Genomic DNA, 22,352 nt, shown 5'->3' on the forward strand with positions numbered 1-22,352 from the left:
GCTGAGCTGATTAGAAATGGATACAAAATGCCCCTCAGCAGAGACTGCTGTAAAACACTGATTGCATTGGGTTGGGAAGGACCTTTAAAGCTTCCTAATGGAGTTAACCTTCCTGAAGGTACATCCTTGAGCAAAGCTTGGACCCCTTTAACACCCCCACCTTGTTTGAGCAGGAAAGAAGCCCCAAGTAGAAGGTGGTTCCTTTATTCCCCCACCTTGTAAGCTGCATTAATCTTTAACATGGGGAGAGTCCATTTAGTCTGGATCATTAAAATCAGACTGCTGGAAGGTCTGGAATGGAAATGAGAAGTAGGCCAGCACTGACTGTGGGAGTGGGCTAGAAAGGAGCTGCTCACCAAGGAAATCCTCCCTCTGCTGCAAGGCCTTTCTGATGCTGTGAAGGCTGCTGTGGAGCGTGCAGCATCGCTGCTGGGAAGATGCAGAAGAGCTGTCAAAGCCTCTTGTATTTTTCTAACCCTCTTACCTCATTTGCACACAGTTTTGGTTTTGTTCTCTGTCCTTTTGTGTCTGTGTTGGGGAGAATGAAAAATGAACTGCTGCTCACGCTTGCAAGGGTCAGTTCCTGTGACTTTAGAGGGACATTGAATGGGTCAGTGAGCTTCAGCCACTTTTTATTGTTGTCTGGGTGATGCATTTAGGAAGAATTTCTACAGGGGGGGGTGGGGGAAAGAGGTTGCTTGAAGCTCAGAGTCAGCTGAGAGGGCTCTAGTGAAAAAAAATGAGAGTACATTCAAGAAGCTTTAATGTGAGAACATCAGGGAGTGGTGTCTGACTTTGAAAAGTGGTTTTGCCCTTGGAATTCCAACTTAGTGAAGTGATGCTTATGAAAGACATGGACCTGCTGGAGTGGGTCCAGAGGAGGCCACAAAGAGCTCTCCTGTGAAGATGGGATGAAAGAATTAGGAGTGTTCAGCCTGGAGAAGAGAAGGGTCTGAGGGGACCTTAGGGCAGCACTTCAGTATCCAAAGGGGACCTACAGGAAGGCTGAGGAGGGACTGTGCAGAAAGGGCTTGGAGGGATAGAATGAAAGGCAATGATTTGAAACTGGAGCAGTGAAGATTCAGGTTGGACATCAGGAGGAAGCTGTGCACAGTGAGGGTGGTGAGACCCTGGCACAGGCTGCCCAGGGCTGTGCTTGAGGCCCCATCCCTGCAGCCAGCCAAGCTCAGCCTTGCTGTGTCACTGTGCAGCCTGCTCCAGCTGGAGGTGTCCCTGCTGCCTGCAGGGGGTTGGACAAGATGAGCTTTGAGGCTTCCTTCCAAGGCAGTGCTGTGAAGCTGGGACAGGAGCAGCAGCAAGCCAGGATGGCTTTGTTCACCTTGGAGTAGGAAGATAAGGCTCACAGTAAATTGGTCCTGGGCTGACCACCTGTGTGTGTTTGTGACTTCTCTGGTGGCAGTCTCAGACTTGCACTCTGATAAGGACAATGAAGGCAGACACTGGGCAGCTCCTCAGCCTGCCATGGCACTGCTGTCAAGTGGTGGGAGAGCTGCATGCCCAGCTTGGTTTGTTGAGGGCTTTTCAAGTATGCAGTGGGTGCTCAGTGTCAAGAAGTTCACCTGCATATTCATTTCTACCTTAAATGAGGAGGATGATGATGATGTAAAGTAACTCTTCCTCCTTTCCTCTGCAGTCTTACATCACCCAGTCCTGTCCACAGTGCAAAGAGTGAATCCACTGTAGCCCCATCAGAGGAGAAGGAGAGGCTTGTAATCATCCACACTGAAGAAAGAGAAACTAAAACAGGTACCTGGCAGCTGATGCTTGGCAGCTCACACTTCCAGAGGCACTTGGTTGTATCAGACTTGCTAAACAGTCCTCCAAGGACTGTGGAGAGTGAGAGCCAGGAAGGGACTGTTGACAAGGACTTGGAGGGATAGGATGAGAGGGAATGGATTGAAGCTTGAGGAGGGCAGATTGAGACTGGAGATCAGGAAGAAATTCTTTGCAGTGAGGGTGAGGAGACACTGGCACAGGTTGGGCATGGAGGTTGTGGAGCACAGAGAGGGAGGGTGAGGAGACACTGGCACAGGTTGGGCAGGGAGGTTGTGGAGCACAGAGAGGGAGGGTGAGGAGACACTGGCACAGGTTGCCCAGGGAGGTGGTGGAGCACAGAAGCACAGAATGTGATCAAAGATCACATTCTGTGCTTCTGTGCTCCACCACCTCCCTGGAGATGTTCAAGGCCAGGCTGGATGAGCCCTTGAGCAACCTAGGGCTGGTGGGAGGTGTCCTTGCCCATGGCAGGGGAGTTGGAACTGGATGCCCTTTAAGGTCCCTTCCAATCCAACCCATTCCATGCATCTGTGACTGTACTGCTAAGTATCTGTTCACCTAATGCCACAATCTGGCAGTGTCTGTAGGGCTTGCAGAACAATGCTTGGGACATAAAAACCTCTGGAGGAGGATCAAGGATCAGGGATCTCTTTCTCTGTAGGGTGAATGCTTTCAGAACCAGCTTAGTTACCCACCTTGGGAAACCTCTGTGACTTGCCAAGTAGAAATACTGCTCAGTGTTGCCTTCAGTGTGGGTTCTTGGTGCACCTTTGAGCTCTCTTCCAGTCCCACAGCTGCTTTCCTCCCCTTAGATCTTCTCTGCCACACATAGTGCAGTGCATTGTCCCCTCTGATGTGCTCTGGAAGTCTCCAGTACAGAGCAATCAGATGCAGCAAGGTCAGGAAGGAAAAGGCTGCTTGTCTTTGTGTGCATCCACATCCTGAGGCATAAAGCCCTGAGCCCAGAGGTGATGTGGCACCAACTGTTTTAGTGCTGGCCAGAAGAGATGCTTGTTTGGTGCTGTTAGCTGGTGCAGACAGCAGGCAGTCCTTGTGTGCTGCAAGTCTTCCCTGGGCTCCTCTGTCTGTCATGACCACATTCAGCTTCTCCCTCTTGCAGAAGAAACAGAATCTCATTTCCAGCCTGAGTGGCAAGCAAGGAACCCTGGGTCCTGTTTGGAGAATTCATGGGAGGAGCAACTTCTGGAACAACAGGACCACTTGGAAAAGGAAATGGAGGAAGCAAAGAAGATGATTTCAGGTTTGCAGGTAACAGATTTCCTTCTCAGACAGCACTTCCTTCTCCTCCCCCACACACCTTTCTCCCCCACTAGCTGTAGCTGCAACAGGGTGGCCTGGAACTTGAGAGAGCCGAGTAGGAATCCTCTTCTAGTGAGGTCTCCTGAGGTCTCCTGAGGTGCAAGAAGTCAGTTGGCCTCTTGGGTCACCTCACTTGAACAGGACAGGCTCTTCCCTGTCTCTCCCTTCAGGAATAGGTCCATTAGGAATGACAAAGGATTTCTAATGGTGCCTGCAGCCAGCAGAGATCTTCTCCAGCAAGGGAATGCTGCTGACCCTGCACTCTGACACCTTCCTTTCTTGCCATGCTTGGGTTCTCTTGGCTTCTGCAATTGTAGTTTGGTGCTGGTCATATTTTCCAGAAGGGAGAATGTCCAAACTGCCCTTTCCAATGTCCCTATGGGATTTGGCAGACAGCTGGATCCAGCCCCTGCCCTGCCTGGGGAGTCAGGAGCACTGCCTGAGGAGGAGAGGCTGAAGGGCCTGGGGCTGCTTAGTCTGGAGAAGAGAAGACTGAGAGAGGATTTAACCAATGCTTATCAATATCTGAGGGCTGGGGGTCAGGAGAGAAGGGGGACAGGCTCTGCTCACTGCTCCCTGGGGTAGGACAAGCAGCAATGGATGGAAGCTGCAGCTCAGGAGGTTCCAGCTCAACACAAGGGGCAACTTCTTGCCTGGAAGGCTCCCAGAGCCCTGGCACAGGCTGCCCAGAGAGGTTGTGGAGTCTCCTTGTGTGGAGCCTTCCCAGGCCTGTCTGGATGTGTTCCTGTGTGCCCTGAGCTGGATTGTGTGGTCCTGCTCTGGCAGGGGGGGGTTGGGCTGGATGAGCTCTTTGGGTCCCTTCCAATCCCTGACATCCTCTGATCCTGTGTGATCCTCAGGGCTGGCCAGGGGTCACCACAAGCCTTCACCAATCTTTCCAGTGAACCAAACTGAACTGTTTTAATATTTACCACATTCCCTACCCAACTTTTCACTCGAGGGGCACCTTTTTTTCCCCACTCTGTTCCAGCCCCTCCTTGCCCAAAGGACCCTCAGCCTGTTTGACTTTGCAGAGCCCTCTGATCCGTATGGGAAAGAACCTGAACTGTCTCAGGACTCTTCCTTTCTGTTTGTGCTGGGAAGCATAGTGGCTTGGGATTGTAAATATTTATGTGGCACCGAACAAAGCAGAGCCTGTGTGGGAAGCTTGGGCAGGAGGGGAGGAGAGCGGAGCATGGGCGGGCAGCAGGCACTTGCCCTCTGGACAATGGGCAGGAAACAAAAGGCTCCCAAAATCAACCCCCCCCACACCCAAATTGAAGCTTGGTTCCCTGGTAAAATGGGGCTGCATGATCACAGTATCACCAAGGTTGGAAGAGACCTCACAGATCATCAAGTCCAACCCTTTACCCCAGAGCTCAAGGCCAGACCATGGCACCAAGTGCCACGTCCAGTCCTGCCTTGCACAGCCTCTGCCTCCAGCTGTGGCCCCCCATGCTTCAGCAGTGAGGTCGAGCAGCTGGCATTGCCCTGGGAGCAGGAAGAGGCAGCTGAGGTTGCTAGCCAAGAAATTGGATTTGAGTCATTGATTTCCCTGCCCCCAACCCCCTTCTGCTCAGTACTTAAGAGCCTCCAGTTCATGAGAGCTTGATTGAAACATCGAGGAGCTGAGAGCCTCATCAGGTGTTGAAACCATGGCAGCTTGTTCTGTTCCTCTGTTGATTCCTGCTTGAGTGTCCTTCTGGGAAGACTTTGAATCATAGAATCAAGCAGGTTGGCAGAGAGCTCCAAGCTCAGCCAGCCCAACCTAGCACCCAGCCCTGCCCAATCAACCAGACCATGGCACTAAGTGCCCCAGCCAGGCTTGGCTTCAACACCTCCAGGCACACAGATTCCACCACCTCCCTGGGCAGCCCATTCCAATGCCAATCACTCTCTCTGCCAACAACTACCTCCTAACATCCAGCCTATGCACTCAGCAAAGTTTTCCAAAGAGCTGTTTGCACTAACTGGTTACAGATTGCTCTTTGGCAGCCTTCAGGTCTCTGCCCATGGCAATGGGGGTTGGAACTGGATGATCCTTGTGGTCCCTTCCAACCATGACTGATTCTATGCCCAGGGAGGTGGTGGAGTGGCTGTGGCTGGAGGTGTTGAAGCCAAGCCTGGCTGGGGCACTTAGTGCCATGGTCTGGTTGGTTGGGCAGGGCTGGGTGCTAGGTTGGCACTTAGTGCCGTGGTCTGGTTGGTTGGGCAGGGCTGGGTGCTAGGTTGGGCTGGCTGAGCTTGGAGCTCTCTTCCAACCTGCTTGATTCTCTGATTCTTTGAACCCCCTGAAGAGATTCACTTATTTCCCCACCTCCCTTCTTCTTCCCAGGCTTTATTGCTCAATGGATCTTTACCTGAGGATGAGCAGGAAGGATCCTTTGAACTTTGTGAACGTGGAGCCTGCCCTGAAGAACAACTGGTGAGCACATGGCTGTGCCTACCCTTCTCTGCTCCAGCTGCCCCCTGCCATTGCCTCCCCACAGTAACCCTGCTGCTTTGCCTGCAGATCATCATCCGAAGTCGTCTGGACCAGAGCGTTGAAGAAAACCAAGACCTAAAGGTCAGAAGGGGAAAGAGAAGTTCTGTGTCAGGAGACTGTTGCAGACTCTTCCCTAACTGGTGGCTTTGGGGTCTTCTTTTTGTGGAGCTGGGGGCATGGATGGATGACACAAGGCAGCAGCTGCCATGGGGGTTGTGTTGTGTCAGGGCTCCAACACTTGTGCCACCTTCTGCTGCATGAGGTCTCTGTCACAGATCGATAGAATGGGATGGGTGGGAAGGGACCTTAAAGATCATCCAATGCCAACCTCCTGCCATGGGCAGGGACACCTCCCACCAACCCCAGGTTGCTCAAAGCCTCATTCAACCTGGCTTTGAACACTTCCAGGGAGGTCGTGAAGCACAGAAGCACAGAATGTGATCTTTGATCACATTCTGTGCTTCTGTGCTCCACGACCTCCCTGGGCAACCTGTGCCAGTGTCTCCTCACCCTCAACCTGTGCCAGTGTCTCCTCACCCTCCCTCTCTGTGCTCCACAACCTCCCTGCCCAACCTCTGCCAGTGTCTCCTCACCCTCCCTCTCAAGAGTTTCTTCCTAATCTCCACTCTCAATCTTCCCTCCCCAAACCATTACTTCTCATCCTGTCACTCCCAGCCCCTGTCCAGAATCCCTCCCCAGCTCTCCCGGAGCCCCTTTAGGTACTGGAAAGCTGCTCTAAGGTTTCCTTGGAGCCTTTTCTTCTCCAGACTGAACAGCTCTAACTCTCTCAGCCTGTCCCCCCCAGAGGATGCTCTCCAGCCCTGCGATCATCTTCATGGCCTCCTCTGGACCTGCTCCAGCAGCTCCATGTCCCTCTTATGCTGGGATGTGTTTACTGAATCCACATAGCAGCTCATAAGAATCTGTGGGACAGCCCCAGAAAATAGCTGCAGCCTCCTCACTTTGCTTCAGGCCAATGCTGATGAAGTCAGTCCTTGGTTAAACAAACATCCAAGTGTTACTGGAATGTAAATGAGCCCTGAAATAGCCTCCCCCCCCTCTCCCCTGCATGCTTTTGCAGCTGGAGGCCTCTAGGTTGTATTAGCTTCTCAAACCTCTGCCCAGGACAGCTGTTAAGTTTCCAGCTACATCTGAGTGTAAACGAGTGAGAAATAAGTGCAGCTCAGAACACTCTGCCTGCTTTGCTTCAGCTCTGTGCTGCTGCTGGCTCTGAGACCGGTTCTGAGGCTGGGAGAGAAGTATTTGATGTTGCCCTGAAGGGCAGATGCAATCTTTTTCCTTTCAGGGCTTTAAGAGCAGAAGGCTTAAGAGGCTGCTCAGCTGCTTTGTCATGTTTAGCTCATTAAAGTGGCTCTTTGATCCCTGGGAAAAGGTGGGGATGTGCTGGCTTCTGAGCCAGCATCCTGGGGACAGGGGGGCAGTGGCGCTGGAGGGGTGGCAGGATGGCATTTAATCAAAGCCTGCTGCCTTTGCAGAAGGAGCTGCTGAAGTACAAGCAAGAAGCTCGAAACCTCCAGGGGATAAAGGTAAGGAAAGAGGCACTGGAGCAGCTCTGGCTGGGGCACTGGAGCAGCTCTGGCCAGGGCACTGCCACAGCTGTGGATGGGGCACTGGAGCAGCTCTGGCCAGGGCACTGCCACAGCTGTGGATGGGGCACTGGAGCAGCTCTGGCCAGGGCACTGCCGCAGCTGTGGATGGGGCACTGGAGCAGCTCTGGCCAGGGCACTGCCACAGCTGTGGATGGGGCACTGGAGCAGCTCTGGCCAGGGCACTGCCACAGCTGTGGATGGGGCACTGGAGCAGCTCTGGCCAGGGCACTGCCACAGCTGTGGATGGGGCACTGGAGCAGCTCTGGCCAGGGCACTGCCACAGCTGTGGATGGGGCACTGGAGCAGCTCTGGCCAGGGCACTGCCACAGCTGTGGATGGGGCACTGGAGCAGCTCTGGCCAGGGCACTGCCACAGCTCTGGCTGGGGCACTGGAGCAGCTCTGGCCAGGGCACTGCCGCAGCTGTGGATGGGGCACTGGAGCAGCTCTGGCCAGGGCACTGCCGCAGCTGTGGATGGGGCACTGGAGCAGCTCTGGCCAGGGCACTGCCACAGCTGTGGATGGGGCACTGGAGCAGCTCTGGCCAGGGCACTGCCGTAGCTGTGGATGGGGCACTGGAGCAGCTCTGGCCGGGGCACTGCCACAGCTGTGGATGGGGCACTGGAGCAGCTCTGGCCGGGGCACTGCCACAGCTGTGGATGGGGCACTGGAGCAGCTCTGGCCAGGTCCTACAGCTCTGTGAAGCTGTAGGACCTGCTGCAGCCGCTGAGCAGGGCCCTACAAACATACACCTCTGAGGAATCTCAGTCGTGGAGGGGGTTGCATTAGGGGACCTGGAGGAGGGGGATCCTGCAGTCAGTTGCTGGCTCAGGCAGGCACAAGGAGTTAGGCCTTCTGGGTGCTGCTTCTGCCTGCAGAGCTGTGGTCAAGTGCCCTCCCCTTTTACCTGTTTCCCCTGAACAAAACATGAGGCACAGGATGGTTCTCATAGCCTCACCGCATCCTCCCCTACAGCCTGCCTTGGGGGAGGCACAGTAGGATTGGCCTAGGGAACTTATTCATGAGGGCAGAGGAAGAAGAGCCTGGAGCATCCTTGTCTCCTTCAGCTGCAGCTTTGGCTGCTGCCTGCTCCCTCTCTCTGCTCCAGTGCGGGCAGCAGGCAGCTGTAGCTGTCCAAGGTAGAGCCTCAGCTTCCAGGTAACACTGAGTGAAAGGTGGAGAATTAGTCCTGACTCTGGCCTCTCCAGAGAGGATTTCACTGCACAAGTAGGTCACACTGGCAGCTTCAGTTTCCCTCTGTCCTTGGCTGACATTGGCCTCTTTCTGCCCTCTGGATGCTGCAGATGCTTGGCTGTGGGCAGTGAAAAAGCCTCCAAAGTCAGAGAATTGCCAGGGGCTGGAAGAGACCTCAAAAGCTCATCTGATGCAGCCCCCCTCTGCCAGAGCAGGATCACCCAGAGCAGATCACACAGGAGCACATCCAGATGGTTTTTGAGTATCTGGAGAGGAAGACTTCACAGCCTCCCTGGGCAGCCTGTTCCAGTGCTCTGTCACCCTCACAGGGAAGAGGTTCTTCCTCAGGCTCACATGGAGCCTCCTGTCACTGCTCTTTTCTGCCATGAGAGCAAACTGCCAGGCCACTTCTGCAGCTGGAGGTTCAGACAGCAGCACAGAAATCTCCCTGCCCCAGACAGCCAGGATGTGGCAAGGGAATCACTGCTGGGGAAGAGGAAGGCATAAAGGCTGGGAGCCAATTACCTTCTGCTCTCTTGGGGGAGGCAAGAGAGCAACAAGCCCTGCTCTGGGTCACTCCCTGCCCAAGGGAGGGTCTCTGCCTCTGCCTTGCACTTCCCAAGGGAGGGTCTCTGCCTCTGCCTTGCACTTCCCAAGGCAGGGTCTCTGCCTCTGTCTTGCCCTACCCAAGGAAGGGTCTCTGCCTCTGTCTTGCACTTCCCAAGGGAAGGTCTCTGCCTGTGTCTTGCCCTACCCAAGGGAGGGTCTCTGCCTCTGTCTTGCCCTACCCAAGGGAGGGTCTCTGCCTCTGTCTTGCCCTACCCAAGGGAGGGTCTCTGCCTCTGTCTTGCCCTACCCAAGGGAGGGTCTCTGCCTCTGTCTTGCACCTTCACACACACAACATCTTGTCCTAGGATGCTTTGCAGCAGAGGCTGATTCAACAGGATGCTTCAGTTCTTCAGCTAAAGCAGGAGCTGCTGAGAGCCAACATGGACAAGGAGGAGCTGCAAAACCAGAACGTGAGACACTGAGCTGCTGTGGAGGGTTGGCTGATTCCTGAAGGAGCTTGGTAGCCCTGAGGCCTCCAGCAGCCACTGGGTGGAGTTGGTGGTTGCAGCATAGTTCCTGGGGTCGTGGGATAATGAACAAGCAGCCAAAGGTCTCTGCATAGCAAACACTGCAGCCAGGCTCCTGGCCAGCTGTGAGGCTCACTGGAGTTTCCTGTTCTTCACTCCCACTCCCTGTCCTTCCAGACCTTCAGCTGAGAGAGGGAAAGGCAGAATATTGTCAGACATAGTCTGCTCAGATGTAATCTTGCAGCATAGCTGCATTCTGCCTCTCTCCTTGGGCTCCCTGGGTTAGCAAGAGGCACCCTGACAGGTGGAGCTGCCATGTACAGGCTGGGGAGAGTGGGCCAGGGAAGAAACTCTCCTGTCCAGAATGCTGCCATCCTTAGACACCAGCTGCCTCAACCTGCTGATTTTGGATCTCAGGGTATCCCCTAGCACAGGGGGCAGAGGGCACTGCTGGCTCTCAGCAACACCACCCTCACCCCTCTGTTATTTCTGCAGGCTGACCTTCAGAGGAAGGTTGAGGAGAGAAACAGGCTGCTGGCAGAGTACAAGGTAATGCAGCTCTGGGGCAGCAGCTGGTGGCCCTTCAGTTCTGGGGCTGTGACTGCTGCCACCCTGGCCTGCAGTCACCCCTGGGAGTGGCACTGGAGAGTGGAGGGGTTGCTGTCACCCCTGGGAGTGGCACTGGAGAGTGGAGGGGTTGCTGTCACCCCTGGGAGTGGCACTGGAGAGTGGAGGGGTTGCTGTCACCTCTGGGAATGGCACTGGAGAGTGGAGGGGTTGCTGTCACCCCTGGGAGTGGCACTGGAGAGTGGAGGGGTTGCTGTCACCTCTGGGAGTGCCACTGGAGAGTGGAGGGGTTGCTGTCACCTCTGGGAGTGCCACTGGAGAGTGGAGGGGTTGCTGTCACCTCTGGGAGTGCCACTGGAGTGTGGAGGGGTTGCTGTCACCTCTGGGAGTGCCACTGGAGAGTGGAGGGGTTGCTGTCACCTCTGGGAGTGGCACTGGAGAGTGGAGGGGTCGCTGTCACCCCTGGGAATGCCACTGGAGAGTGGAGGGGTTGCTGTCACCTCTGGGAGTGCCACTGGAGAGTGGAGGGGTTGCTGTCACCCCTGGGAGTGGCACTGGAGAGTGGAGGGGTTGCTGTCATCCCTGGGAGTGGCACTGGAGAGTGGAGGGGTTGCTGTCACCCCTAAGAGTGGCACTGGAGAGTGGAGGGGTTGCTGTCACCCCTAGGAGTGGCACTGGAGAGTGGAGGGGTTGCTGTCACCCCTAGGAGTGCCACTGGAGAGTGAGGGGTTGCAGCAGCTGCGGCGGATGGAGGGGATCAGTGTTCTTTGTGCTCTCAGCACAGCTCTTGCACTGCAATGGTTGCTCCTCTGATGGGTTGCTGAGTATCCAGCACTTGTGCAGGAGCCTGGCAGGCTAGGCTGGGGCACCTGATTTCCTGCTGATCCCCCAGGGGCACCTGATTTCCTGCTGATCCCTCAGGAATCTCTTTCCCCTGGGCCAGTTGTCTGCCCTCAGCAGTGCATCTTTGCTGGCCACCACCATCTGACCGATCTGTAAAAGGCAAAGCTTTGCCATCTAGCTCAGTGCTCAGCTTGTGCCAGGCACTTGGCAGAGGAGCCTGCTCCTGGCAGATGACACAACTGTCCTGGCCATGAGGAGGTGACTGTGAGCTCCTCACTGCCCTGCTAACCCTCGCTGTGTTGCAGAAAGAACTCTGCCAGAAGGACCGGCACTTACAGCAGCATCAGACCAAGCTGGATGAAATGCTCAGGCAGCTCTCTGAGGCCAGCTTCCAGCAGGTATGGCCTGCCCTGCTGCCCTGTCAGCTGGCATCAGTGCTACTGGTAGGTACCTTGGGGGCTTGGTTTGTGCTGACTCTTGCATTCCTCTGACAGGTGGACTTGGAGCGGGAGCTGGAGCACAAAGAGGCTCTGTTGGCTCACTGCATGAAGAAAGAGGCAGAGGAGGTAAGGCAGCAGCCTGCTGAGGGCTGTTTCTGTGCAGCAGCCTCTAGACACCTGACTCCAGAAACCATCCAGTTTGTGCCAGAGGGGCCTGGGCTCTGCAATCTCCTTGTCTGTGCCCCAGCTAAGGCAGGCAGAGGCTGGCTCAGGAGCAGTGTGGGCAGCAGGACAAGGGAGGTTCTTCTGCCCCTGTGCTCAGCACTGCTCAGGACACCCCTGGAGTGCTGTGTCCAGTTCTGGGCTCCTCCATTCAAGAGAGATGTTGAGGTGCTGGAAGGTGTTTGGAGAAGGGCAGCAAGGCTGGGGAGGGGCCTGGAGCACAGCCCTGTGAGGAGAGGCTGAGGGAGCTGGGGGTGTGCAGCCTGCAGCAGAGGAGGCTCAGGGCAGAGCTCATTGCTGCCTGCAGCTGCCTGCAGGGAGGCTGTAGCCAGGTGGGGTTGGGCTCTGCTGCCAGGCACCCAGCAACAGAACAAGGGGACACAGCCTCAAGCTGTGCCAGGGCAGGTCTAGGCTGGATGTTGTTAGGAAGTTGTTGTCAGAGAGAGTGATTGGCATTGGAATGGGCTGCCCAGGGAGGTGGTGGAGTGGCTGTGGCTGGAGGTGTTGCAGCCAAGCCTGGCTGGGGCACTTAGTGCCATGGTCTGGTTGGTTGGGCAGGGCTGGGTGCTAGGTTGGACTGGCTGAGCTTGGAGCTCTCTTCCAACCTGCTTGGTTCTATGATTCTATGACTCTTCCCTCCAAACAGGTGATTGCTTACAGCAGTCTCAGTGCTCACAGCAATGGCTTCCTCCAGACAGCAGGAAAAGGAGCTGCTCCCACAGCCCACCGAGGGGTGAGTGCACCTGAGGGATATTTCACCCAGGCAGATGGAAGAGAAGGCTCCAGATATCCTGGAAGCTCTGTGTAATGACAGGAGGAGGAGGAATGGGTTTTAAGTGGCAGAGGGGAGATTGAAACTGGATGTTAGGAAGAAGTTCTTTACAGTGAGGGTGAGGAGAGACTGGCACAGGTTGCCCAGGGAGGTTGTGGAGCACAGAGAGGGAGGGTGAGGAGACACTGGCACAGGTTTCCCAGGGAGGTTGTGGAGCACAGAAGCACAGAATGTGATCAAAGATCACATTCTGTGCTTCTGTGCTCCACAACCTCCCTGGAGGTGCTCAGGGCCAGGCTGGGTGAGCCCTTCAGCAACCTGTTCTAGTGGGAATTGTCCCTGCCTAGCATAGCAGGGAATTGGAACTGATTCAGCTTCAAGTCCCCTTCCAACCTAAACCCTTCTGTGATTCTGTGCCTTGTGGTCTCTTGGGCAGACAAATGACTTGCAGCTGGTTCGAGATGCCCTTCGCAGCCTCAGGAACAGTTTCAGTGGCCATGACCCCCAGCACCACACCATTGACAGCCTGGAGCAGGGCATCTCCAGCCTGATGGAGAGGCTGTACCACATGGAAACACAGAAGAGGCAAGAGAGAAGGGTAAATGCTTCCTTAGGCACTTTAGATGGTTTTTAACCTCTGCCCCTCACACAGCCCAGAGCTAAGCAGCTTTGAGAGTTCCAGCTGGGAAGTGACCACTTTGTTTTTCTCCCTCTCTTGCCTTTTCATCCTAGATCCGGGGGAAATCACCAGTGAGCAGAGCAACAAATGAGTGTAGAGAGTCCTGGCCTCCTAAATCCAGTAAGTGCCTTTCAGCTCTGCCTTTCCCACTGCCAAATGCATTGCTCAAGTCTGGCCACAGGCTGGGGGCTTGGGAATCTGCCACCTCCACCTTCTTACTCCCTTTAGCAGAGCTCCCTTCCCTCCCTTCAGTCAGCTGCTGTACAGCTTAGGGTGCAGGGAGGGGAAGGGTGCAGGGAGGGGAAGGGTGCAGGGAGGGGAAGGGTGCAGGGAGGGGAAGGGTGCAGAGAGGGGAAGGGTGCAGAGAGGGAAGGGTGCAGAGAGGGGAAGGGTGCAGAGAGGGGAAGGGTGCAGAGAGGGGAAGGGTGCAGAGAGGGGAAGGGTGCAGAGAGGGGAAGGGTGCAGAGAGGGGAAGGGTGCAGAGAGGGGAAGGGTGCAGAGAGGGGAAGGGTGCAGAGAGGGGAAGGGTGCAGAGAGGGGAAGGGTGCAGAGAGGGGAAGGGTGCAGAGAGGGGAAGGGTGCAGAGAGGGGAAGGGTGCAGAGAGGGGAAGGGTGCAGAGAGGGGAAGGGTGCAGAGAGGGGAAGGGTGCAGAGAGGGGAAGGTGCAGAGAGGATAAGGATGCAGAGAGGGGAAGGGTGCAGAGGGGAAGGGTGCAGAGAGGGAAAGGCGCAGGGAGGGGAAAGGTGCAGGGAGGGGAAGGTGCAGAGAGGGGAAGGTGCAGAGACGATCTCCGTCTGCTTGTACCTCGCAGTGGGAGTCTGCCTGGCTCACCCCAGCCATGCCGCACGGTAGTGACCAGAGCAGTTCCCTCCCCGAGCCGAGGGGGCAGCGGGACGCGCGCAGCTCCGCTGCTGCTTGGCGCCCCCTAGCGGCACAACTCCGCAGCTGCCTCCTCCCCTCTGCCCAGCTCCTTCCATGCTCGCACAGCAGCACAGCCCTTTCTAGCACCACCTTTCCTGCCTCCACCTGCACGACTTTTTTCCCCGCGAGATTTTTTAAGTAAGATTTTTTGCCATGTGATTTTTTTTATGCAGTAAGATTTTTTCCCCTCTATCCCCCTCCCCCCTCTATTTATTTCCCCCCCTCTCTATTTATTTCCCCCCCTCTCTATTTATTTCCCCCCCTCTCTATTTATTTCTTCCCCCCTCTCTATTTATTTCTTCCCCCCTCTCTATTTATTTCTTCCCCCCTCTCTATTTATTTCTTCCCCCCTCTCTATTTATTTCTTCCCCCCTCTCTATTTATTTCTTCCCCCCTCTATTTATTTCTTCCCCCCTCTATTTATTTCTTCCCCCCTCTATTTATTTCTTCCCCCCTCTATTTATTTCTTCCCCCCTCTATTTATTTCTTCCCCCCTCCATTTATTTCTTCCCCCCTCCATTTATTTCTTCCCCCCTCCATTTATTTCTTCCCCCCTCCATTTATTTCTTCCCCCCTCCATTTATTTCTTCCCCCCTCCATTTATTTCTTCCCCCCTCCATTTATTTCTTCCCCCCTCCATTTATTTCTTCCCCCCTCCATTTATTATGTGTCCCCCTCCATTTATTATGTGTCCCCCTCCATTTATTATGTGTCCCCCTCCATTTATTATGTGTCCCCCTCCATTTATTATGTGTCCCCCTCCATTTATTATGTGTCCCCCTCCATTTATTATGTGTCCCCCTCCATTTATTTGTGTGTGTCCCCCCCCTATATTTTTCTCCCTGTGAGGTTTTTTTTTCCCTCTGAGATTTCTCTCCTGTAAGATCTTTCCAGTTAGGTTTTTTTTCCCCCCTGTAAAATTTTCTCTCCCTGTAATTTTTTTTCCCTGGAAGATTTTTTTCCCTGTATTTTTTTTTCCTGTGAGGTTTTTTTTTTCCCAAAAAAGATTTTTTTTTCCCAGTAAGATTTTTTTTCCCCCCCCTGTGAGCACAGGAATCATAGAATAGGTTGGATTGGAAGGGACCTCCAAAGATCACCTAGTCCAATCCCCCTGCAGTCAGCAGGGACATCACAGGATGTTAGGGGCTGGAAGGTTGCTCCAGAGATCATCGAGTCCAAGCCCCCTGCCAGAGCAGGACCATAATGGTTTTTTTGGGGGAGGGAAATCTTACTGGGAAAAAAAAAATCCTATTGGGGGAAAAAAAATTCTCACATTAAAAAAATACAGGGGAAAAAAAATCTACCAGGGAAAAAAAATTACAGGGAGAGAAAATTTTACAGGGGAAAAAAAAACTAACTGGAAAAATCTTACAGGAGAAAACCACAGGGAAAAAAAAACACCTTACAGGGAAAAAAAAAACTCTTATGTCTAGTGCAGGATGTGACCTGCACTAGATCAGGTTGCACAGAGCCCTGTCGAGCCTGACCTTGCATATTTGCAGGGATGGGGCCCTAGGCACCTCCCTGGCACTTTCAAACGAGGCTGATTAGCTGCCCTCTTAAGAATCTCTTCCCATGGCCAGGTTCTCTGCTGGCAAACTGGCTGAGCCCACCCCTCCTGTCCCCTTTTGTGGCTGGGGACAGGTTTTTGCTTGATGCTGCTGCTCTTGTCTTTGCAGAGCTGCCTCATTCTCACAGCACCCCTGTGATGAGCACCAGTGCCTGCACCAAAGTGTTGTACTTCACTGACCGCTCCCTCACACCTTTCATGGTCAACATACCAAAGAGGTGAGGCTTTGCCTTGCTGCCACTGCTCTGGGACCTACTTCCACTCTGATCTTTCCTTGGTAGGGTCACAACTATCTGTGGGTTGCCTTGGGCTTGGGATTTCATACCAGAGATGGATGGAGTGGGTCAGGTTGGTGATTTAGTTGGGGTAATTAATAGGGCAGGAATTATAAACCAGGGAGTTGATTTTATTTCTGGAAGGTTCCATCCACAACTCCATACAAATGAGTTGCAGTTGGGTTCTAATTTGGTGGGGGGGGGGAAAGCTTCCCATGGATGCTTCTGGGCAATTCATTCATGTAGGAGAATCAGAGCACTGGAAAAGTTTAGCCACAAGATGGCTTTGCCCCAGTGACAAACAAAAGGCAGCCTGGAGCCCTAGGGCAAGGCTGTGCTGGGGAGTGGGAATTTCAAGCTAGTCCCTGGCTCCTGTGTGGCAGTGTTGGAACTGCTCAGCCATTGAGAGGCTTCCAGATCTTCCCTGGGTGCTGAGAAAGAGGCAGAGGATCTCTGACCTGACCCTGGTTCCTCTTGGCAGGGAGGTTTGCAGAGGTGCAGGCAGCATCTCTGGCAGGTGTGCAGAGAGCACCATGGAAGTGGCACTTTAATGCCTTCTCCTGGGAAACTTGAGGCACTTAAGCTTCCAGGTAGTTCAAGCCCAAAACATCAGGGCTAAGCTGGTCTGAAGCACGAGGCAGAGCAGAACATGTTGGCCAGGAGCAGTGAGGCAGAGGCAGCAAGGCAGAAGCAGCTCAGCTGCTTGCAGCTTAGCTCCAGTTCTGTTCCTTGCCCAGTGCAAAGGCTCTTTGGCCACAGAGATTCACCAACCAGCTGGCATTTGCCAAACTGCCCATATTAGGTGACCCCAGGGCTTGCTCACCTTTATGTGGGCAAGACTCCAACAAGTACCTAAACACCTGTGGGTACCTCTTTATCACTTTGGGAGGGGACATAATGGCCCAAGCCTTTGTTTTCCTCCTGCCCTTGCTTCCCCCATCAGCAGAAGGATGGGGCTAAGCCAGGACATCTAACAGACCTATTAGCCTTCCAGGACAGTTGGATCACCTAGCTCCAACCCCCTTGGCAAGGGCAGGGACACCCTCCAGAAGACCAGATTGCTCAAGTCCTCATCCAGCCTGGCCTTAAGGCAGTTGTTTAGCTGATGGATCTGTTTTAGAGCCCTAAGAGATGAATCTTGGTCATCAACTTCCAAGAGGAAGCAGCAAAGCAGTTGTGTTATGGCACAGAGTGCAGGATGCTTATGCCAAAACAGCTGTGGTTGTCCATGCAAAGGGGAACCAGAGGCTGTTCTGAGGTGGTTCTTGGTAAATCAGAGGCAATTATTGCTCTGAAGAAGACCTTGGAGTGGTCAGAGGAGGTTCCATGTGAACATAGGGAAAAGGTTTCTCACTGTGAAGGTGACAGAGCCCTGGAGCAGGCTGCCCAGAGAGGTTGGGGGAGTCTCCTTCACTGGAGACATTCAAAACCCACCTGGATGTGTTCCTGTGTGACCTGCCCTGGGTGATCCTGCTCTGGCAGGGGGGTGGGTTGAACTGGTTGCTCTCCAGAGATCCTTTCCAACCCCTGTGATTCTTGCAGGTTAGGGGAGGTGACTCTGAAGGATTTCAAGGTAGCTATTGACCGTGAAGGAACCCACCGGTACCACTTCAAAGCCCTGGATCCAGAGTTTGGCACAGTCAAGGAGGAGGTAATTGTGCAGTTCAGCTGCCAGCTGCTTTGGGTCCAGCTGCAGACCATGGCCACCTCACTTAGCTTGCCCCCAAACACGCTGTTGGCACAGCTGTAGTTCCAGTGAGGTGCTAAAATGCGATTGCAAGGCTGTGATTGCAGAGCCCCTTGGGCCAAAGAGCTGGCAAAGAGAGTCTGTGGGACAGCACTGCTCAGGGGGCCACTGGGCAAGGTCCCAGGCTACTTCTAGCCCTTCAAGTAGCCTTGTAGAACCTGTTGCAAGGAGAGACATTGTAGGCAAGCATGGTTTGCTACAAAAAAACGACAGCCAAACCCCAACTCTTCACCTCCTGCTGGTACTGCTGTCAGGTTTGGGGTCCCCAGTTGCAGAGGGACAGGGATCTGCTCAAGAGAGTCCAGCAGAGGGCTATGAGGATGCTGAGAGGACTGGAGCACTGCCTGATGAGGGGAGGCTGAGGGCCCTGGGGCTGCTTAGGCTGGAGAAGAGAAGACTGAGAGGGGATTGAATCAATGTTTATCAATATCTGAGGGCTGGGGGTCAGCAGGGGGGGACAGGCTCTGCTCACTGCTCCCTGGGATAGGACAAGCAGCAATGGGTGGAAGCTGCAGCACAGGAGGTTCCAGCTCAACACAAGGGGGAACTTCTTGCCTGGAAGGGTCATAGGAGCACTGGCACAGGCTGCCCAGAGAGGTTGTGGAGTCTCCTTCTGTGGAGCCTTTGCAGGCCTGTCTGGATGTGTTCTGTGTGCCCTGAGCTAGATTGTGTGGTCCTGCTCTGGCAGGGGGTTGGACTGGATGAGCTCTTTAGGTCCCTTCCAACCCCTGACATCCTGTGAGCCTCTGATCCTTTCTCACGAAGGTTTTCAGAGAGGACCTCCTTTGTGGCACTGCAGTACAGCCCTGTTTGTGCTCAGCTGAGCCTTGCTGTGAGTTGAATTCATCCAGGGTTACTGGGCTAGCTCCTGTTGCACACAGGAAGGGGAGTGCAGCTGCAGCTGGCTCTCTGGATCAGAACAGACACATTTCCTGTCTTTATTCCACCTTTCCTGCCCCAAAACATGTCAGTAATAAGGTGGACAACTGCTGGTTAAAGAAGAACCCTAATCTGTTTCTTGCACACAACCTGGGAAGTCGACTCAGGCTTGGGAGTGATGGATGAGGGGCACAGCTCTGGGCTGAGTAGGGAGGTCTGAGCCAGGGTCTCTGACTCGATGCCTCTCTCACACTGCAGGGAAAGTGGTGTCCAGATTCCAGGCATGACTGAACTATTCCAGGCATGACTGAATTTCCCTTTTTCTTGGTAGGTATTCCATGATGATGACATCATTCCTGGTTGGGAAGGGAAAATCGTGGCCTGGGTGGAAGAAGACCACGGGGACAATTAATCCAAGCTGTTCCATCTCGTCGCTATGGAAACCTGTAACTGGATGCTGAGTTCAAAGAATGCCCCCCCCCAAAAAAGCATCTGTGCTGGGAGGAGGCCAATTGAAGCTGCCAAAAACCTAACCCCAAACCAAAACTGAAGAGGGCTTCTCTGCAAACAATGGACAGTGCCCTGCTGGGAGCGTGGGTGCCTGGCATCTGACTTGCCATGCTCAAGTGCAGAGACTCCAAGGATAGGTCTGTGGGAACGAAGCCCTTTGCTGTGCCCCATCAGCTGAACTCTGGAGGCCTTAAGGATGCATTGCTCCCTTCCCCCCCCCCCCCCCACCCCTGCTGCTGCTCCACCCCTCCCGTATGCGGTGCAGACTCTGAGCTGGTTTGGGGCATGTGGGGGTGCATAAATCTCTGCTTCTTGAGTCAGGAGAAGCCACAGCAACACGAGCTGAAGGTTTGCCCAGCTTTGGTCTTGGACTTGCTGCGTGCTGTGGGAGCAAAGGAAACTGTCTTGGACATTCCAGACTGACCTGGGGAGGGATGCTACTCTCCTAGAGGATTCATGCATGCTCTAAAGCAAAGATCACCAGCTCAGAGGAGCTCCTTTTGTTCCAAACTCAGGCTTCCATGTCCCAGGCCTGCTGTTCCCAGTGGCTCTCCAAAGCTGTACTAGTTTCTGAGCCCCTCTGGGTTTGCTTTGTTGCCATGGGGGCTGTGGGCTCTTGGTGCTTGCTCATTTGCTGAAGGATTTCCTCTACAGGCAGCTGGAATTGGCTGTTTTCCTGAGGTACTTCATCCCTTCTCCTCGTTGAGCCTCTTCCCCTTGCTCTCCTGCCCTCTCTTTCTAGCAGCTAGACAGTTTGTCACCTCCTGCACGCAGGCATCATTGTGCTGTTAGCAGCTCATTGCCAGGGCCACCAAACACTTCAAACACCAGCGGGACAGCCCTCATCGGGGACACCACCAGCGCCCTGGCAGAGGTGCTCCTGGGGTGCCTGAAGGACCAGGAGATAAATGCCTGCTTGGCTAACAAATAGCCCCGGGTGGCTTTGCGGCTGGGTTGGTTTGTCCCCTGCCCTCCTGCTGTCACTCAGCTGTGCTTCCAGAGTGCAGCAGACGACAGTTGACTTAAGAGAGGTCATCTGGCAAAGGCAAGGCTCTGCTCATCCTCCCTTCCACGTGGGCCACCCGTGGGCTACCTGCCTGTGCCCTGCATGATGCTGGGAGAGGGGGGGGGAGCCTGGGTTTACTGTTTTATATTAACCTGCCCTTTTGTAAACACCTCCCTCTTCTTGGAATTCTTTTTGTATTTCCACTTGTCTGCAGACTGTGGCTATTTTTCTGCCGTGGTGCAAAGTGCTCTCTGTCCATTTCTGCACGCATGGTACTGTGCTTCACTCCTTTGCTAGTGGATGCTGAGGGGGTTGTATCATCCCCTCTTAACGCTGGGCTCATAACTCTGTGTTACCCAGGTCCTACTGGTGTGTGTTGGTGGAGGGGAAGGGGGGGGAGGGGAAGGGAAGGGGGGTGTTCTATTTTTACCAGCTTTAATAGGCAGCAACACTACTGTTGGTTTTCTGACTGTGCAGGAAACAGCTCAAGGCTCTTCTGTGGCTCTGTGCCACATTGGCACCACACAACATGCCTCCTGGTCTGGGTCATTTGTTGTGTGGTGACTTTCTCTTGGCAGGCAGCAGTAGGAAGCTTCATCATGAGGCTCTTAATGCCGTGGTCTAGTGGATTGGATAGGGCTGGGTGCTAGGTTGGACTGGATGAAGTTCTTCACAGAGAGAGTGATTTCCCATTGGAATGGGCTGCCCAGGGAGGTGGTGGAGGCACTGTCCCTGGGGGTCTTCAAGAAAAGACTGGCTGAGGCACTTAGTGCCATGGTCTGGTTGATTGGTTAGGGCTGGGTGCTAGGTTGGACTGGCTGAGCTTGGAGGTCTCTTCCAACCTGCTTGATTCTATGATGAGCTTGGAGGTCTCTTGCAATCTGGTTGATTTTATGATCATTGAACAAGTTCATCAGTGAGCTAAGGAGAGGAATTGTCTCTCCTGCAAAAGAAGCACAGCTTTTTTTTTCTTCCTCCCCTGCAAAGAGTTGCTCTGTTGCATGATTTGCAGTGGGTTGGTAAAGAAGGGCATGGGGTTCATCAGCTGCAATTGCAGATGATCAACTTCAAGTTTGTCCATTTCAACTGAAATTGCAGATGATCAGCTTCAAGTTTATCAACTTGCTCCAATTCAAGCTGTATTTGAATTGCAGTTTGTTCTGTCTCCACTGCTTGTTCCTGCAGGTTTTGACTCCTCAGTTTTATTTCAGCAAGAGCCACGTGCCCAGGCTGGAGTTTTATGGAGAAAATTAAGAGAGCTTTCAAGCTGTGTAGCTGCCACTCAAAGATGAGCAGCTCGGTTTTAAAGCACTTAGAATCACAGAATCAGTCAGGGTTGGAAGGGAGCACAAGGAGCAGCCAGTTCCAACCCCCCCTGCCATGCCCAGGGACACCTTACCCTAGATCAGGCTGCACACAGCCTCAGCCAGCCTGGCCTCAAACACCTCCAGGGATGTGGCCTCAGACATTTAAGACACGAGAAGCTGTTGATGTGATCAGAGCTTGTGCTGGATGAATCTTCAGCCCTGCCTGGGCTGTAGCCACCCAAATTTCCCACGCAGGGAACAGTTGTTAGCTGATCTGGGGCTCAGCCTGTTCCTCATCGTGGGTCAGCTCCATTAGCTAACCATGGGTGCAGGAAGGAGTCTGGAGGAGGTAAGGAGTATTAGGAATATCAGGTGGGAAAGCTGTTGGCCAGGTATTTCTGTGGCTTTTAAATGAGTTTGGCTTGCTCAGGCACCAAATTCAGCAGAGCTCTCCTGGGGCTGTGCTCTGGAGTTATATCCAGGACTTGAGTTTGCCACTGGTTTGAATCTGTTTCTGTCCTGACTTCCTTCTAAGCTCCTTTCCCATCCTTATCCTTGTACCTTGCTTCTGCATCATCCATGCCACCTGTAAAGACTCATAGGCACTGATGTTTGCATTCACCACAGCTTCTCTAAGGCCACTTCTGTAGGGAAGTGAAGCTTTTATCTCTATGTCTGAACCAGACCTACCTGGCTGCTGCAGCCTTCGGTTAGTGGACCAAGGGACTCAATAAAAAGAGGTTTGCAAACTTTGAGTCTGTTCGGTGCTTGTGAAAGAGAAAGGGCTTGGGGATGGAGCTGGCAGAGGCGAGGAGCCAGAGCACAAATCCCTTGGGCTGCTTGTGGTGAATTGGCCTCTTTGTCGGCCCTGGGGCAAAGCTTTTGTGTGCACTTTTTTGCACAGGAGTTTAGGCGATTTTGGGTCACAGTCACAGGCTCTGAGCAGCAGGCGTCTGGGACAGCGGCAGGGAGAAGCCAAGGGGCTCTGCTGCAAGTTCGGGGGGCAGGTTGCAGCCAGTCAGAAGGCACAGGCTTGGCTCCAGCCCAGCCTGCTCCCTGCTTCGCTGGCTCCTGACACTGACCCCAAGCCCAGGGCTGCATCCTCTGCCTCCCGCTGCCCGCAGCCTCGGCCA

The 22,352-nt window shown here is 54.0% G+C and overlaps 1 protein-coding gene across 4 annotated transcripts in view; it reads left to right on the plus strand.

Annotated features, from left to right (window-relative positions):
* DIXDC1 (DIX domain containing 1) overlaps positions 1-20,285 on the plus strand; it is a 44,674-nt gene extending 24,389 nt beyond the window's left edge. For all 4 annotated transcript variants that reach the window (XM_064173058.1, XM_064173057.1, XM_064173059.1 and 1 more), the window contains 15 exons: positions 1,655-1,767; positions 2,918-3,066; positions 5,453-5,542; positions 5,630-5,683; positions 7,099-7,149; positions 9,319-9,423; positions 9,976-10,029; positions 11,196-11,288; positions 11,385-11,456; positions 12,199-12,285; positions 12,761-12,922; positions 13,057-13,123; positions 15,605-15,713; positions 17,313-17,421; positions 18,728-20,285. In XM_064173058.1, the coding sequence (XP_064029128.1) occupies positions 1,655-1,767; positions 2,918-3,066; positions 5,453-5,542; positions 5,630-5,683; positions 7,099-7,149; positions 9,319-9,423; positions 9,976-10,029; positions 11,196-11,288; positions 11,385-11,456; positions 12,199-12,285; positions 12,761-12,922; positions 13,057-13,123; positions 15,605-15,713; positions 17,313-17,421; positions 18,728-18,808 (1,396 nt within the window). In that variant the 3' untranslated portion in view covers positions 18,809-20,285. The remainder of the gene's footprint in view (positions 1-1,654; positions 1,768-2,917; positions 3,067-5,452; positions 5,543-5,629; positions 5,684-7,098; positions 7,150-9,318; positions 9,424-9,975; positions 10,030-11,195; positions 11,289-11,384; positions 11,457-12,198; positions 12,286-12,760; positions 12,923-13,056; positions 13,124-15,604; positions 15,714-17,312; positions 17,422-18,727) is intronic.
* Positions 20,286-22,352: the final 2,067 nt, after the last annotated feature.

Source organism: Pogoniulus pusillus, chromosome 38 (genome assembly GCF_015220805.1).
Source record: "Pogoniulus pusillus isolate bPogPus1 chromosome 38, bPogPus1.pri, whole genome shotgun sequence".
Classification (NCBI taxonomy): domain Eukaryota; kingdom Metazoa; phylum Chordata; class Aves; order Piciformes; family Lybiidae; genus Pogoniulus; species Pogoniulus pusillus.